Source organism: Geotrypetes seraphini, chromosome 2 (genome assembly GCF_902459505.1).
Source record: "Geotrypetes seraphini chromosome 2, aGeoSer1.1, whole genome shotgun sequence".
NCBI lineage: Eukaryota > Metazoa > Chordata > Amphibia > Gymnophiona > Dermophiidae > Geotrypetes > Geotrypetes seraphini.
The window spans coordinates 496,818,264-496,834,672 of record NC_047085.1 but is presented as its reverse complement, the minus strand read 5'-3'; the positions used below and the strand labels follow the sequence as shown (position 1 = coordinate 496,834,672).

Here is a 16,409-nt window from a genome sequence, read left to right as displayed (position 1 = left end):
GGGTAAAAGGAGTATCTTTGAATCAAGAGAAACCACTAGTGGCTAACCTTCAAGGTCCTGTCAGTATGTGTTGATGCTAAGGGAGATGAAAGCTAGTGATTTTTTTAAAACATTTTTTTGTGTCAGAGAAACTGGGCCTCTCCTCCCTCGAGCAGAGGAGATTGAGAGGGGACATTGAGAGAGAGTAAAACTGTGACTGAGTTCAAAGAAGCGTGGGATGAACACAGAAGATTTAGAATCAGAAAATAATATTAAAGATTGAACTAGGCCAGTTACTGGGCAGACTTGTACGGTATGTGTCTGTGCATGGCCGTTTGGAGGAGGATGGGCAGGGGAGGGCTTCAATGGCTGGGAGGGTGTAGATGGGCTGGAGTAAGTCTTAACAGAGATTTCGGCAGTTGGAACCCAAGCACAGTACCGGGAAAAGCTTTGGATTCTCGCCCAGAAATAGCTAAGAAGAAAAAAAAAAAAATTTAAATTGAATCAGGTTGGGCAGACTGGATGGACCATCCGGGTCTTTATCTGCCGTCATCTACTATGTTACTATGATCGAAACATTCAAAATAATGAAGGGAATAGACTTAGTAGATAAAGACAGGTTGTTCACCCTTTCCAAGGTAGAGAGAACGAGAGGGCACTCTCTAAAGTTAAAAAAGGGGATAGATTCCATACAAATGTAAGGAAGTTCTTCACCCAGAGAATGGTGGAAAACTGGAACGCTCTTCCGGAGGCTGTTATAGGGGAAAACACCCTCCAGGGATTCAAGGCAAAGTTAGACAAGTTCCTGCTGAACCAGAACGTACGCAAGTAGGGCTAGTCTCAGTTAGGGCGCTGGTCTTTGACAGAGGGCCGCCGCGTGAGCAGACTGCTGGGCACGATGAACCATTGGTCTGACCCGGCAGCGGCAATTCTTATGTTTAGGTGTTTTAGCATCATCCCAAAATGTTCTGTTCTCCGAGCGTGGAAATTTCTGTTGCTCCTGTTCCTTGTATTCTGTGCCAAGTACTACTGTGGTTAGGTGCCATCGACTGGTGTGTGAGTCCTAGTGACTTGATATCACATTTTCGTGGCAGAATACAGAAGTAGATTGTCAGGCCTTTCTTCTGCACAGCATAAATTCAGTATTTATTTATTTACCCCCTCCCCCCCTCTTTTTTACGAAACCATGATTGTGGTTTTTAGCGCAGGCTGGTGCACTGAATGCTCTGTTCTGGAGCAGCGCAGAGCATTCAACACGCTGGCCTACATGTGGTTTTGTAAAAGGAGGGAGGGGGGTAATTTTCTATACTATTCTCCCAGGGGAGCTCAGAATGGTTTACTTGAATTTATTCAGGTACTCAGCATTCTCCCCTGTCTGCCCCAGTGGGTTCACAATCTATCTAATGTATCTGGTGCAATGGGGGGGGGGGATTAAGTTACTTGCCCAGGGTCACAAGGAGCAACTTGGGTTTGAACCCAAAACCTCAGGGTGCTGAAGCTCTAGCTTTAACCACTGTGCCACACTCTTCCCCCATTGTCACATCAAATGTGATCCTCCACCTCCAACACTGCCCAGATGGGTGGTACGTCGTTGTCTGACATTTCCACTGCAATCCATCCGCCTTGGAAGGCCCTGCTGGTAGTGAAACTACTGACAGCATAGCTTTCAGCTTCACAGTGCATGCCAGCCCCTGTGGCATGACAAGCCCTTTAAACCATGACTATTATTACTTATTCTATAGCGCTACCAGAGGCATGCAGTTGCTGTAGATTAAACACACACAGTCCCTGCTCAAAAGAACTTACAATCTAATTATGACAGGACAAAAGGGAGAACCTATACACGCTGCTCAGTGGATTACAAAGGGAATGATGACATAGATAGGGTAGAGGATTATAGAAAGAGTGACAAACAGATATGTGTGCTTTACAAGTGGGTTGGGATAATAAAGCGTTCTACCAAAGCATTATTCTGGTTCCCTTTTTGTATTTTGGAAGGAATTTATCAGTAGCACAATCAGTCCAGAGGTGCTCAAAGCTGCACAGTCTCGGGCACTAGCTAGCTTCTTGGGCCAAGGATCCACAACCAAGATTCACAAAGTAAAACATTATTTACTGACTCTGAGCCAAGCTGGGACCAGATAAGATCCAGTAGGCCAGAAGATACTTTTCCCAGGGTTTCAATCACACACTCAGTTCCTAACTTACCTCTTATCAAAGAGTCCAACCAAGACCAAGGTGCAATTATAACTGAAATGTTACTTGAAACTTTAATTCACAACTTTCACTTTCTCAGAATACTAAAACTGTTTTCAAGTCAATTCAGTAACTATAATAAAGTCAATTCAGTAACTCTTTTGTTATGTTCCCCAGTCTCTTCATACAACTCCTTTTGTACATATGATGAGTCGCTCCAGGTCTTAACCTCTTCACCTCAGCCTGGGACCATGCTGTCTTTCCCCCTGAGCTGAAACACTCCACAGAGGCTCTGCTATAAGCAGGGTCTCTCACTCACAGTTACCCCTTTGAGATAGGTCTCCACACAGTCCTTACTCTGTCCTCTCCTGATGACACCTTTGAAAGAGCAAAGTTCCACTGATTCTCTTGGTGAGCCTCTGTGGGTCCCACCCTTGCTCCTCAGTCCGAGACTGCTATCTTCCCACTAAGCTGGAACACTCTGCTGTCTGCTCTGGCAAGCCCACACAGACTTTCCCTCCACAAGCTGTCTGCAATTTCAGGAGTCTCCCTCTACTAGAGCTCTAACAGGAGAATCAGGATGACCACCTTTTTATACTAATCTCCCCACATACACACTGATTAGGGGCCTCCAGTTCCTCCCACAATGTTCTATACCAGGGGTGGGCAACTCCGGTCCTTGAGGGCTGGAATCCAGTTGGGTTTTCAGAATTTCCCCAATGATTATGCATGAGTTCTATTTGCATGCACTGCTTTCAATGCATATTCACTGGGGAAATCCTGAAAATCCGACTGGATTCCGGCCCTCGAGGAACGGACTTGCCCACCCCTATTCTATACACACACTCAGTGACTCCCAGAAGAATCCTGTGCCTCCTGCTCTGCAGCAGAGGCATTCTTCGCCCGGGGGGGTTACACACATACATAGATAAAAACCGGCTCCTATGCATCTGCCTTTAAAAAGCTGCTGGAGCTGCCTCTGACATCTGTACTCCCCATGGCTGCACATGTTCAAACTAGATTCAGAAGACTCCTCCAGATCTGACTAAAGTTTAAAAAAAAAAGAGTAAGAATTGCACATTGACACCCACAGCCTCATTCAATCCCTTCGCTCAACCTCCCAAAATCTTTTAGTTATACCTTCATTAAAATCAATCAATACTCTACGCTTCAACAACTTTGGAGGGCTAAGTTTATAATCAAATTTTAACCTTTTACTATTTTTTATCCAACCTATCGTTTTACCCATTTTTGTTTTGCCTATTCTATATCAATTGTAGTTCTTCCCTATCATCCCATAATGTTGCTGTATGTCTGTGTAAGTCACCCGTTTCCTTATTTTTCACACGTCTCAATGTAATTTATATAGTTTGTTTTCATGTAATTTTATTTTGTTAACCGCTTAGAATTTAGAATAAGCGGTCAAAAAATATTTTAATAAACTTTAAACTTTTATTCCTGATAAGTGGTGACATTACCCATCAACTTTATACCCGTGGCTAGTATTCCATAAAACATTAATTCAGATTTGTCTTTGCCCATCAACTTTATACCCGTGGCTAATATTCCATGTCTAACCAAAGGCCCCTTTTACAAAGCCATAGTAGCAATTCTTCCATGGAAAATACAGCAACGCCCATAGGAAGCAACCAAGAACTGATGTCAAAAAGAGAGCCGAGGCCAGCGCCAGAAGCAGGTAGGAGATATTACTGCTCACTGCCGGCAAAGATGTGATGAGATGGGTGAGGGAGAGAAGAGGTTCTGGCACTGCTACCAACATAGCACCTGCCCCCTCCCCCGCTATACCACTGCTGGCTACAGTCGCATAAGAAAAGCCATTCTGCGTCAGACCGATGGTCCATCTAGCCCAGTGGTCTCAAACTCAAACCCTTTGCAGGGCCACATTTTGGATTTGTAGGGTCTCAGAAAAAAATAATATCTTATTAAAGAAATGACAAATTTGCATGAGGTAAAACTCTATAGTTTATAAATCTTTCCTTTTGGCTAAGTCTTAATAATAATATTGTAATTTATAGCTAAAGAAATGATTAAGAAACTTTTAGTTTACTTTTGTGATTATGATAAACATACTCCAATGTACGCTCCATATTATCAGAAACCCTCTGTAGATAGTTTTTTCAGATTTTAATTTTAATTTTAATGATTCTATAAATTATGATTCTATAAGTTATGATTCTAAGATAGAACTGTCGGTGTTTATAACTTCCACTGTATAAATCTTAAAATACTTAGCTTAATAGCATAGTATCATGGTGACTACAGAAGATCTCCATTTCGCTCTCATTAATTTGGAAAGAGCTTCATCAGGAAAAGAGCCGACATTCTCACTACAAAGTGAAAGAAGCATAAAAATAAGTATTTAAAACTCAAACATTTAAAATAAAAACTATCAAAAAATTTTCTTTTTTTGCTTGTGTACTAGAAAGCTTAATGGCAGAGTTCATGGGAGTACTTCTAAATGTTTAACCTGATACATACATCTCAAAAAAGAGAAAAGAAGAGGAAATATATATATATTTATAGCGCTTGCTATTGAAAATCCACTATATATATCAGGCTCACAAAAACTACACCTAAATCTAAGGTGTACAGAATGAAATTTAGCTAGTATTTAAACAGCATTATAGTTTTTAGACATACCTATTTGTATCGGCCTTGGTTTTAAAACATACCTATTTGTTTAAATACTTATTTTTATGCTTCTTTCACTTTGTAGTGAGAATGTCGGCTCTTTTCCTGATGAAGCTCTTTCCAAATTAATGAGAGCGAAACGGAGATCTTCCGTAGTCACCATGATACTATGCTATTAAGCTAAGTATTTTAAGATTTATACAGTGGAAGTTATAAACACCGACAGTTCTATCTTAGAATCATAACTTATAGAATCATTAAAATTAAAATCTGAAAAAACTATCTACAGAGGGTTTCTGATAATATGGAGCGTACATTGGAGTAGTTAAAAAGATCGATGATAGCTCACCCTATGGTTATTAGCTTGTAGGTCATATCGAGCTTTTAGCTGTGAGCTCTTGAGACCCTTTCTATACTCTCCTAGAGCTCTAATTAGAATCCTGTTTTACTTGTGATTTAGCCTTTTTTAAGGTTTTTTTGTGTGTCTCACGACTTTTTGGAGGATAATTATGATAAACATACCAAGGGCCTCAAAATAGTACCTGATGGGCTGCAAGTTTGAGACCACTGATCTAGCCTAATATCCAGTTTCCAACTGGACAATCAAGATCACAAGTACCTGGCAGAACCTCAAATAGTGGCATACATTCCATGCTACCAATCCCAGGGCAAGCAGAGGCTTCCCCCATTATTTCTTAATCCCACCAAAACTATCATCTCCTGGATAATGGGTAGCCCAGGGGTGTCCAATGTCGGTCCTCGAGGGCCGCAATCCAGTCGGGTTTTCAGGATTTCCCCAATGAATATGCATTGAAAGCAGTGCATGCACATAGATCTCATGCATATTCATTGGGGAAATCCTGAAAACCCGACTGGATTGCGGCCCTCGAGGACCGACAAGCCACTCCACTCTGATTTCACCGACTTTGGGGATCATTCAAGATAATTGTTCTTCATTCTTCATATGAACTCTGTTTCCAGTTTCCTAGCCCTGTGTTATGTTTGCTTGGTTCATAACTGCCTAGATGAGTGAGCCTGTGCTACCTTCACTGTATTCCTTAGATCAGTGGTTCCCAACCCTGTCCTGGAGGACCACCAGGCCAATCGGATTTTCAGGCTAGTCCTAATGAATATGCATGGAGCAGATTTGCATGCCTGTCGCTTCCATTATATGCAAATCTCTCTCATGCATATTCATTAGGGCTAGTCTGAAAACCTGATTGGACTGGTGGTGCTCCAGGACAGGTTTGGGAACCACTGTATTAGCATACAATGAAAGCAGTGCAAGCAATTAGATCTCATGCATATTCATTGGGGAAAACCTGACTGGATTGCAGCCCTCAAGGAGGGACTTTGACACCCCTGTTCTAGACCAGTGGTTCCCAACTCAACAGTGGCTTCATTTCTGGCAGCATTTTCGGCATCTTCAACACACAGGCATTTGTTGTTATTTTCATTTTTTGTGGTACATTTCATACCTTATTTACCATGGACCCCTGACGAAGGCGTGTTGTCCGAAACACGGACCGTGTTGAGTCTCTTGGTTGGTAAAAAGGTTTTATATTACTGCATTTTAACTTTGGTACAATAAACTCTTGCTTGCATCGTGTACATTGTCTGCAGTTTTTGTTTGGTTTTCCAAATTGTGTCAGGTCACATTCATTCATTCATTATTATTTATTACATTTATATTCTGCACTATCCAAAGTTCTAGGCGGATTACAAAGGGTACACACAGCAGTCATTTAAGACAGTAGAGGGGACAGCCAGTGAAAATTACAGTGTAAAAATTGGTCCAAGATGGTTTCAGCAGACTGCATAGTAGTAGGGTTTAGAGAATGACATGGGGGAAAAATTTGTCCCTGTCACCACCCCGTCCCCGCAACCACTGTCCCTGCCATGTCCCCACGATTACTATCCCCATAGCATCCATACAAGCCTAGGGACTGCAATATTTAGCTTATTCCTTCCTTATAAATCAAACTTCTGGCTGCTAAACTAGAGAAAGAGATATTCAGCTGGCAGGGCTCTGTTTATAAATTTTTATCAACAACATTAATATACTCCCAAGCTCAGGGAAGAGATGAGGTTCATGTGGGGGCAGGAATGGGGTTGGAATGGGGTATAGCTGGGGGGGGGGGTGGAATGGGGCAGGGTCATGTGTCCTCTTTAAAAAAATAAATAAATAAATCTTTTTATTTTATAACATTTTATTGAAGGAATCAAATATATATACAATAAAATAAAACAAAGAGATATTCATTACAATTTGATTCACAATTATAATATATCATACATATTTCTATCATTCCTCCAAAATATATTTCCATATGACCTATTTTATTCCTCTGTACACCCCCCGTTCCCTTCCCCCCATTCCTTTTATTACTAATTATAACATTGTATTGAATGAATTAAACAAATATACCATTCAAATATTTCCAAACAAATTACAATCATCCCCCCTATTCCCCTGAATGGAAAGAGGAAATTTGTTAGAGTTTATCTTTTATGTATCATTTGTTGCCCGCTTAGGATATAAGCGGGACAGAAAATAAAGAACGAACTCTATAGCCCATAGGCAGGCAAACTCCTTTTGCAGAAGATCCCAAGCTGGATATTGCAGAAACAGCAGATCTGCACGTCTAAACAAGTGCACGCGGGATTGAACGCCTTATGGAGATGGTGGAAACCCCGCGCGCAACTGGCTGCGAACTGCAACTCCCGACGCCGCCGCGCGCAGCATTTCCTCCCCCCCCCCCATCGCATGCCCAGTCCTCACTTCCTTTGCAGGGCGCAGATGCTCAGACGGAGGCGAGGGAGAGGGCGGGAAGAGGCCGCTGAAGCCCCCCGTGGACGCCGAGGGAATGGCCGCGGGCCGGGCCGGGCAGGTAGGGACGCTTTGCAGCAGGCTGGAGGGGCCGGGGCTTGGAGCAGGCCGCTTGCGCTTTCTCCAAACGTGCATCCTCGTAAGGCGGCGTAATCAAGACAGAGGGGAGGAGTGAGAAGAGCTTTGCAGACGGGCTGGCGGGGGAGAGTCAGAGCTGGGCATTTCTTTAGGTCGGGGGGGGGGGAGATTTAGTACTGTGTCTCGGCTGTCCGCGGATTCCTTAGATGGCTAGCTGGGCTTGAGAGTGGTTGAAGTGCAGTGCAATAGACTGAACCCCAACCTTTTTGATATAGCCTTCAATCCTTAACCCTCCTCCTCTGCCCTCTAACCCAGCCAGCTGATTAACCGTTCCCCTTAACTGTATCCATGACATCCTGTTTGTCTTTGGGAAGCAGAACTGAGATTATGATGTCATAATGCCTCATTCCACCAATAAGAGCCAACCTCATCAGTGATGTCACAATGGCTTCCTTTACCTGTACTCCCCTCTGCCCTCCAACCCAGCCAGCTGATTAACCGTTCCCCTTAACTGTAGCCATGACATCCTGTTTGACTTTGGGAAGCAGAGCTGAGATTATGATGTCATAATGCCTCATTCCACTAATAAGAGCCGACCTCATCAGTGATGTCACAATGGCTTCCTTGTCCTGTACTCTCCTCTGCCCTCCAACCCAGCCAGCTGATTAACCGTTCCCTTTAACTGTAGCCATGACATCCTGTTTTGTTTAGATTGTAAGCTCTTTGAGCAGAGACTGTCTTCTTTGTGACTCTGTACAGCGCTGTGTACATCTGGTAGTGCTATAGAAATAATTCATAATAGTAGTGTGAAGAGTTTCAGTCTTTGGGAAGCAGAGCTGAGACTATGATGTCATAATGCATCATTCCACCGATAAGAGCCAACCTCATCAATGACATCACAGTGGCTTCCTTGTCCTGTACTCCCCTCTGCCCTCCAACCCAGCCAGCTGATTAACCGTTCCCCTTAACTGTATCCATGACATCCTGTTTGTCTGTCTTGCATGTTTAGTTTGTAAGCTCTTTTGAGCAGGAACTGTCTTCTTTATGATTCTGTACAGCACTTTGTGCATCTGGTAGCACTGTAGAAATAATTAATAGTAGTAGCAATAGGGTTTTAAGCAGAATGGCTCAAGGGACAGAAAAGCTGCAGCACACCCCAGAGAATAGTCTATTGCCTACCCAACTCTGGCTGATTCCCCAGGGATGCCCCCTCTTCTCTGCCTTCCTTCCTCACTTTCTGGAAAAGGAAGCGTGTTCTGTTCCATTAATGTCCACTCAAAACTGCAGCCACCCCTTTCCTTTGTTTTGACCTCACTTGTGCGGTCTGCGCATGTGTCTGGATCGCTCTGCAGCAATCCATGGCGGTCACAGTGGGGCGTGCCTCCGATCACATTAATTTGCATGAGGACTCGTGGTGAATCGGTCGCCCAACAAAGGTGGGCTTAGTGAATCTAGCCCAAAGTCAGTTTCTGGAAGGGAGGCAGGCAGTGAAGCAGGAACTTTTAAAAGGTGTGTATCATAGTTGTCAGCATTCCTCTAATCCAGGGATGTCAAAGTCCCTCCTCGAGGGCCGCAATCCAGTCGGGTTTTCAGGATTTCCCCAATGAATATGCATGAGATCTATTTGCAAGCACTGCTTTCATTGTATGCTAATAGATCTCATGCATATTCATTGGGGAAATCCTGAAAACCCGACTGGATTGCGGCCCTCGAGGACCGACTTTGACACCTGTGCTAATCACTTGCTTCTCTGACTATCACCATAACTACTGTACCCTCCCCCTCAAAGCCACTTCATTCCTTTGCCTTGGCCAGTGCTGGCCCATTGGAGAGAGTGGCGATACGATGTCAGTGATAGGATTACCATATGGCTCCAGAAAAAGGAGGGTGGATTGAGACATCCGGGTTTTACTTCCATTGCTTTCAGTGGAAATAAATCCCAGAAGTCTCAATCCGTCCTCCTTTTTCTGGAGCCATATGGCAGAGGTGTCAAAGTCCCCTCCTCAAGGGCTGCAATCCAGTCGTGGGTTTCAGGATTTCCCCCAATGAATATGCATGAGGTCTATTAGCATACAATGAAAGCAGTGAATGCAAATAGATCTCATGCATATTCATTGGGGAAATCCTGAAACCCCGACTGGATTGCAGCCCTCAAGGAGGGACTTTGACACCCCTGTTCTAGACCAGTGGTTCCCAACCCTGTCCGGGAGGACCACCCGGCCAATCGGGTTTTCAGACTAGCCCCAATGAATATGCATGAGAGAGATTTGCATATAATGGAAGTGACAGGCATGCAAATCTGCTTCGTGCATATTAATTAGGGCCAGCCTGAAAACCCGATTGGCCTGGTGGTCAGAGTTGGGAACCACTGTGCTAATAGACCTCGTGCATATTCATTTGGGAAATCTGGAAACACCGACTGGATACTGGCCCTCGAGGAGGGACTTTGACACCCTTGAACTAAGGGGTCCTTTTACTGCGGCGCGTTAGCTGTTTTACCTTGTGCTAAACGCTAATGCGTCCATTACAGCCTATGGACGTGTTAGCATTTAGCACGCCTTAGTAAAAAGACCCCTAAGTCAGTAACGCTAAAATGGGCAGAGAAGTAAAAAGGTTTGGAAAGGAGAAAAATATAGGCAATAAAGTGACAAAAGATGGTGATGAGAGATAGAAAGGAAAAAAAGAGGGGAAAATGGAGGGGAGACAAGGGGTATTCAAGAAGATGAGAGGCCTCCCCTTCAAACAGAACAAGCTGTAAAGTGCATTTATTTATTTTATCTCGCATGTTTTTCAGTTGTGGCACTAGATGAGTTACATTCGGAGATGTAGGCGACGTTTTATTGGCCCCCAGCGACCTGACACTCTAAAGCCCTCTTTTACTAAGTCTCGGCAGAGGTTTCTACTGCGGCCCAGAGCACTAAATGGGCCACCGCTCATGGGAATTCTGTGAACATCACTGCATTTAGCGCTCTGGGCCATGGTCGAAACCTCTATTGCTGCTTAGTAAAAAAAAAAATGGGTGTGTTTGCACCTGAGGCAAGATTAAGTGACTTGCCCAAGATCACAAAGATTTTAACAACGAAAAAAAAAAAGCACTTCAGTTTCCCCTTGTCCCCATCCCCTTACTCATCTGAACATCGGCAGCTAAGAGACCGTGTTATAATTGGCGGTGTTGTGTCTACGGACTGCTGTAGGGCAGTGTTCTTCAACCACTGGTCCATGGACCAGTGCCGGTCCACAGAAATTTCCTGCCGGTCCACAGGGCCAGCACGTGCATCAGGCCCAAAACAGTTTTCTTCAACCACCGGTCCACGGTGCGATCGATGCGGGGTTATCTTCGAGCCAACTCCATCTTCCTAACTGATTCAGTGCACAAAGCCACAGGCAGTGGCTCCTACGGGCCGCCTGAACCGGAAGCTTTCTCTCTGACATTGCAACGTCAGAGGGAAGGCTTCCAGATGAGGCATGGGACATGCAAGGTGCAATTGGTACTATTATGGGGGCGGGGTCTGGGGTGGAAATTGGGTAGAGATGGGGGGGTCTGGCCCATGACTTAGCCCAGTATTCTTCAACCGCCGGTCCACAGAATAATTCTTTTATTTCTGCTGGTCCATAGGTGTAAAAAGGTTGAAAAACACTGCTGTAGGGCGTGCGATTTGGACTCTGGCTTCCCTGATTTTCTGCTCGCTCCTTTCATCGCTAAGCTACTCCTCCTTGCAAACAGGCCTCTTTCCCTCTTTCACTTTTACCTTTTTACTACAAGCATCAGATGTAACTAGATAAAAGTAGTACAAATTGTCAAAATTATTACTTCAGTCAAAGTAGCAAATGTTTTCCTGTACTTCTTTGCAAGTAAAAGTAACATAGTAAATGACAGCAGATAAAAACCTGAATGGTCCATCCAGTCTGCCCAACCACACATGCTCCAACCTTTACTTAAGTACAGTAATTAGTTACATTTATTCCCCCTTTTACAAAGCCATGCTAGCGGCTGTTGCTGCTGCTGCTGCTGCTGCTGCAGTAATCGCTCTGACATCCTTAGGGAATTAATAGCGGCTTTGTAAAAGAAGCCCTTAGTTATATACAACACTGGGGCATTTTCAAAGCACGGCACAAATAAGCCCTTGGACTGCATGCATGGAATGCATTATGAAAAAAACACGGAGAGCAGCAATTTCAATAGCAGAACCACGATTATGGAATGAATGTTAGAACCTTGGTTTTGGGGAGTTCTTCATGTTCCCCCCCCCCCCCCCATCTTTTATTTTAGAACTTTCACATGCTTTGGGATGAACTGAAGAGGGCAGCAGACTGGGGAGGAGGAAGAGGTTTTCAAAAAGCTGCAATTGACATCTTTCTGCAGTGTGCTCGCGAGAATGGATCGAGTACCCTCTATGGTTCAGCATACCATCCCTATCTACTGGAAAAGATGTTATCAAGGTAAGAACCTAATTTCTTTTTCTTCTCTTCAAACCTATAGCTCAAAATGAAAAGACATTCTACCTATTCAGTCTGTAACTCATTGTTCATGATCACTGATTAGAAATCTTATTGTAAACCACATTGAATCCTTGTCAAAACTTGTGGTATAAAAAAAATGTACAGTATGGTTGTGTCAAGATCTTAAGAGTTAAAAAAACAACAACACAAAACACCTTGAAAACTCACTTCTTTGTTAAGGCCTTTTTTCAAACTGGTAACCCCCGATGATGCTGAAATTGGATGTACGAGTATGTTTAATTGGCTGAGTCTATGGTACTGGTTTTCTCTGTTTGTGTATGTAAATTGCAATCCATTTTGGTTGTTAAGCGGAATAGAAATGTTTAAAACGAACAAATTTTTAAAACGTCCACGTGCAAAAAAACAGCAGCTTTAAAGGCTTTATAGTCCTGGGTGAACTCTTCTCAGAGCTGTTTTCTGTAATCTTGTATCTCTTTCGTGCATCCTGACAGACTGGATGGTTGATACAATTATGTCAGTTGCCTCTCTCAAGTTGGTCAGCGTCCTCTCGCCTCTTTATAAGTCCTTCACAATTATACTCTAGCTCGGGTGGGGGGGAGGCAACCTTTACACACAGAGGGTTGCCTGAATGTCGGTACTATCCTTAGTGAGCAACACACAGAAAATTAACAAATGTCTCGTATAATTCACATGAACACTGTTTTCACTTATTGATTAATGCACTAATTTGCACATGGGAGCGCCCCGATGATGGTGGTATTGTCAGCTCTGCTTCCTAGCAAGCATCCGAGCGGTTCAGTGAGCTGCTCTTTAGAGCTTGCAATCCCACTAGAGAATGACACGGTGACAAAATTAATCACCGTCCCCGCGGATAACCGCGGGAAATAATCCCATGTTATTTTCTAGTGTCTGTTTCAACCTCGGTCCTTCTACACCAGCATTCTTCAAAGCAAAGCTTGTGGGTCAATGGTTGTGGCCATTCATACTCTGATTCTTATGGGAGCCAAGGATAATGAAGCCATTGTGACATCACTGATGTGATTGGCTCTTAGGCACTGGTGGAATGAGGCATTATGACATCACAAGATCTGCTCTGGATACCAAGGTTTCAAGGTTTATTAAATATTTGATGAATCGCTATATCTTTATACAAAGCGATGTACATAAAAATACAATTAGTTAAGATAAAAAACATACAATAAATATATAAACACTAGATATTAGACAAGACCAACAACAATTGGAAGGGAAGGGAGGTTAAAGTTACATATCTTATAATAAGAAACACATTTAAGGGTAAAACATTGAGGAGGAAGTAAAATTCTTGAAACGAAAAATTTTTATTTAAAAAAAAAAAAAAATTTTTATGTATTAAAAATCTTTTTAAAAAGAAATGTTTTCAGAGATTTCTTAAAAGAGGGAATGTCTTTTTCAATTTTTATGTATTGGGGCAATGAATTCCATTCTGTCATTCTGTAGTGTCTGTTTCAACCTCAGTCCTTCTACACCAGCATTCTTCAAAGCAAAGCTTGAGGGTCAGTGGTTGTGACCAATTATACTCTGATTCTTTCTTCTCTCCTTAAAGAATGACATGAAGATGGTTATCCGCGGGGACGGGAACGGTGATGAATTTTGTCACCGTGTCATTCTCTAAATCCCACACTGAGGGCACTCTCGCACTATTTCAATTGAATTTCAATTTAAGTGTTTGGTTGTTCCTTAATCAAGCTAGGTTTCCCTCTTGGCTTGCGATACCTCAGGCATGTCCTGCCTTAAGTGATTTGATTGTGTCTTTCAAGTACACTTCTCCCTCCGTATTTGCGGTTTCAGCATTTGCGGTTTTTAGCTTACTGGCTCCTCCCCCCCCCCCCAATTACGTCAGCTTGCATAGAGAAATCGCTGATTCCAAGTGTTTACAGAGAAAACCGCCGAGTCCCAGCACTTTCTTCACCGTGTTTTGCCGCGCCTTCAGGAACAGGCCGGGTCTCCCACCGTGTTATTCGCGGTTTCACCATATTCAAGATGGTTTTTAATAGAAAACAGCAAATAACATATGAAAAAGTTATTCGCGGTTTTTCTGTATTCACGGATCTGTTAATCCCCTATCACAGCGAATACGGAGGGAGAAGTGTATCTAATATTTTCTCTGGGGCTTTACATTATTGTTATTCATATAATTCACTGCCAACAAAACTCTATTGTTATTATATACTTCTGTCTTCTAAACCGTTGCTAAAACTGTCAAACAAGTCTTGTATCCTTCAACAGTTACACCGGCAGCAAACCTCTGGTTAATGACGTTTGTGTGGGCTGTTTTTTTTTTTTTTTTTTTTTGTATGTGTCTGTGTGTGTGTGTTTACTTCATATTGTCTAATGGGCCATATCAAATTCAATGGCAAGCCTCGGCACCCTCCTGGCCATTGCCTAAGCCTTGTACTTCACTCCTCTCACTTTCTTTGGCAGGCAAATAGATCTGTGCTCCAATAACATTCCTCTTCACGCTCTCTCTCTATTTTGGATCTGCGGTTCCCCAGTGCTCACTTTCGGATCAGAAAGTCCAAATAACACCTGAGACTTGGGGCCCTGCCTCCTCTCTCTCTTTCATGGTCTCGGCATTCGCCAGCTCTACTGCCTCTCTTTTCTAAGGATCAGGACCGGATCTCTCCATGAATCTAACTCTCCTCTTCTCTCTGGCACTTTTTCCTCGGGGGTCAGCTGTGGATCAAGCTGGCAACCCCTGATCAGTTTCATTTCTCTGGGAACAGGTTTCATTCCTTTAGTATGCAACGCTGGTGCTTTCTCCTCTGCCTGTAGCCCCTAAAACAGGGAGCCAGATGGGCTTCAGAGTGGGGTCCCCATCCTGTGTGGTTCTACGTGCCTCTGTACTGAGCCACCCCTGAGGGAGGAAGACGAGGCTCCTCCTATTCAGATCTGATTGGTATCTTTCTGGAGAAAGGGCCCCAGAATGTTCTTCCTGCGCGGCACAGGAAGGCACATTTTTGCTGCCTGTTATTAGTTATATAAATAATTGCACATATTTATATCTACGTAGTGTTCTACTAGAATAGAATGACATTCTTCACAGCAAAAACTGGTGTCCTCGCTCCCTCTGCTATTCCCAGAAAGACAAGGGGAGCAGGGATCCATATACCATGTTCTCTCTAATAGCCCACTCCTCTGTTTCAGCATTGAAAAAACCCTGTTAATATAATCGCAAAAGCCAGATTTAGATTCCTCCAATAATGGGATCAGGGATAGGGACTTGTATACCGCCATTTTGTAGTTCTACAATCACATTCAAAGCAGTTTACATACAGGTACTCAAGCATTTTCCGTCTGTCCCAGTGGGCTCACAATCTATCTAATGTACCCCCCCCCAAAAAAAAAAAACCAAATTGCAATGACCCCCACCCCTCTCCCCCTGTGATGACTGGATCCCTCTTCTTAACCTGTTCCCAAAATAATCCAAAATAATTTTTTATTAACTGCAAAATGAGGTACAAGTGATAAATTACTATTAAAAAAATAGTCTTCAAATCCTAGAGCTAAACTTTACACCAGCTGAATTTTGATGGTTTGCTTTGTTCCATTTTCAGCAGATACAATATGGGCTCGATTCACTAACCTGCCCGATCTGTGTCCGATCCGGGTAGGACCGATTGATTTAGGAAGGAAGACTATTCAAATGGGGCAATCGGAGGCAAGCCCCCATCCAAGGACTCGGATCACTAGGTAGCGATCTCCACGCATGCGCAGACCATCTACTATGCCTGTGGCATATGGAGGGAGACTGAAGGGAGTTGCTTGATACAGAGCAATGTTTCTCAGCTTCTTCAAAACAAATACTAACCGAGTACCCCGCCCAAGCTCCGCCCCAGACTTGCCCAAGCTCCGCCCCTGACCCCACCCCCATAATAATAGTACTAATTGTAACACAATTTCTTCCATCCATTTTTCATATACACAAAATAAACAAAACACAAAGCACACCGTATGCAGAGAAAATGTTAATTATATTTATATTTAAGTTTTGCTTTTGTTGGGTTCCATTCTTTTTCTATATAGAGATCCTTGAATTCTGTCACAGTTTTGTCTTTACAACCCCCCCACCTCACCCCTGTGAAAATATACTTCCTGCCATTACTTCTAAGTCTCTTACCCTGCAACCTCAACTCATAAGAACATAAGCATTGCCATACTGGGACAGACCAAA

General features: G+C 43.3%; 1 protein-coding gene across 4 annotated transcripts in view; it reads left to right on the top strand.

The window, feature by feature from the left end:
* Nucleotides 1-7,571: 7,571 nt before the first annotated feature.
* Nucleotides 7,572-16,409, top strand: part of LOC117354440 (zinc finger protein 354A-like) — a 57,083-nt gene continuing 48,245 nt past the window's right edge. The window contains exon 1 of one of the 4 annotated variants that reach the window (XM_033931986.1): nucleotides 7,572-7,718. In XM_033931986.1, coding sequence (XP_033787877.1) covers nucleotides 7,695-7,718 — 24 coding nt within the window. In that variant the 5' untranslated portion in view covers nucleotides 7,572-7,694. Of the gene's footprint in view, nucleotides 7,719-12,035; nucleotides 12,176-15,792; nucleotides 15,929-16,409 lie in introns of those variants that run through there. The other 3 variants (XM_033931987.1, XM_033931989.1, XM_033931988.1) reach the window with 3 other exon arrangements.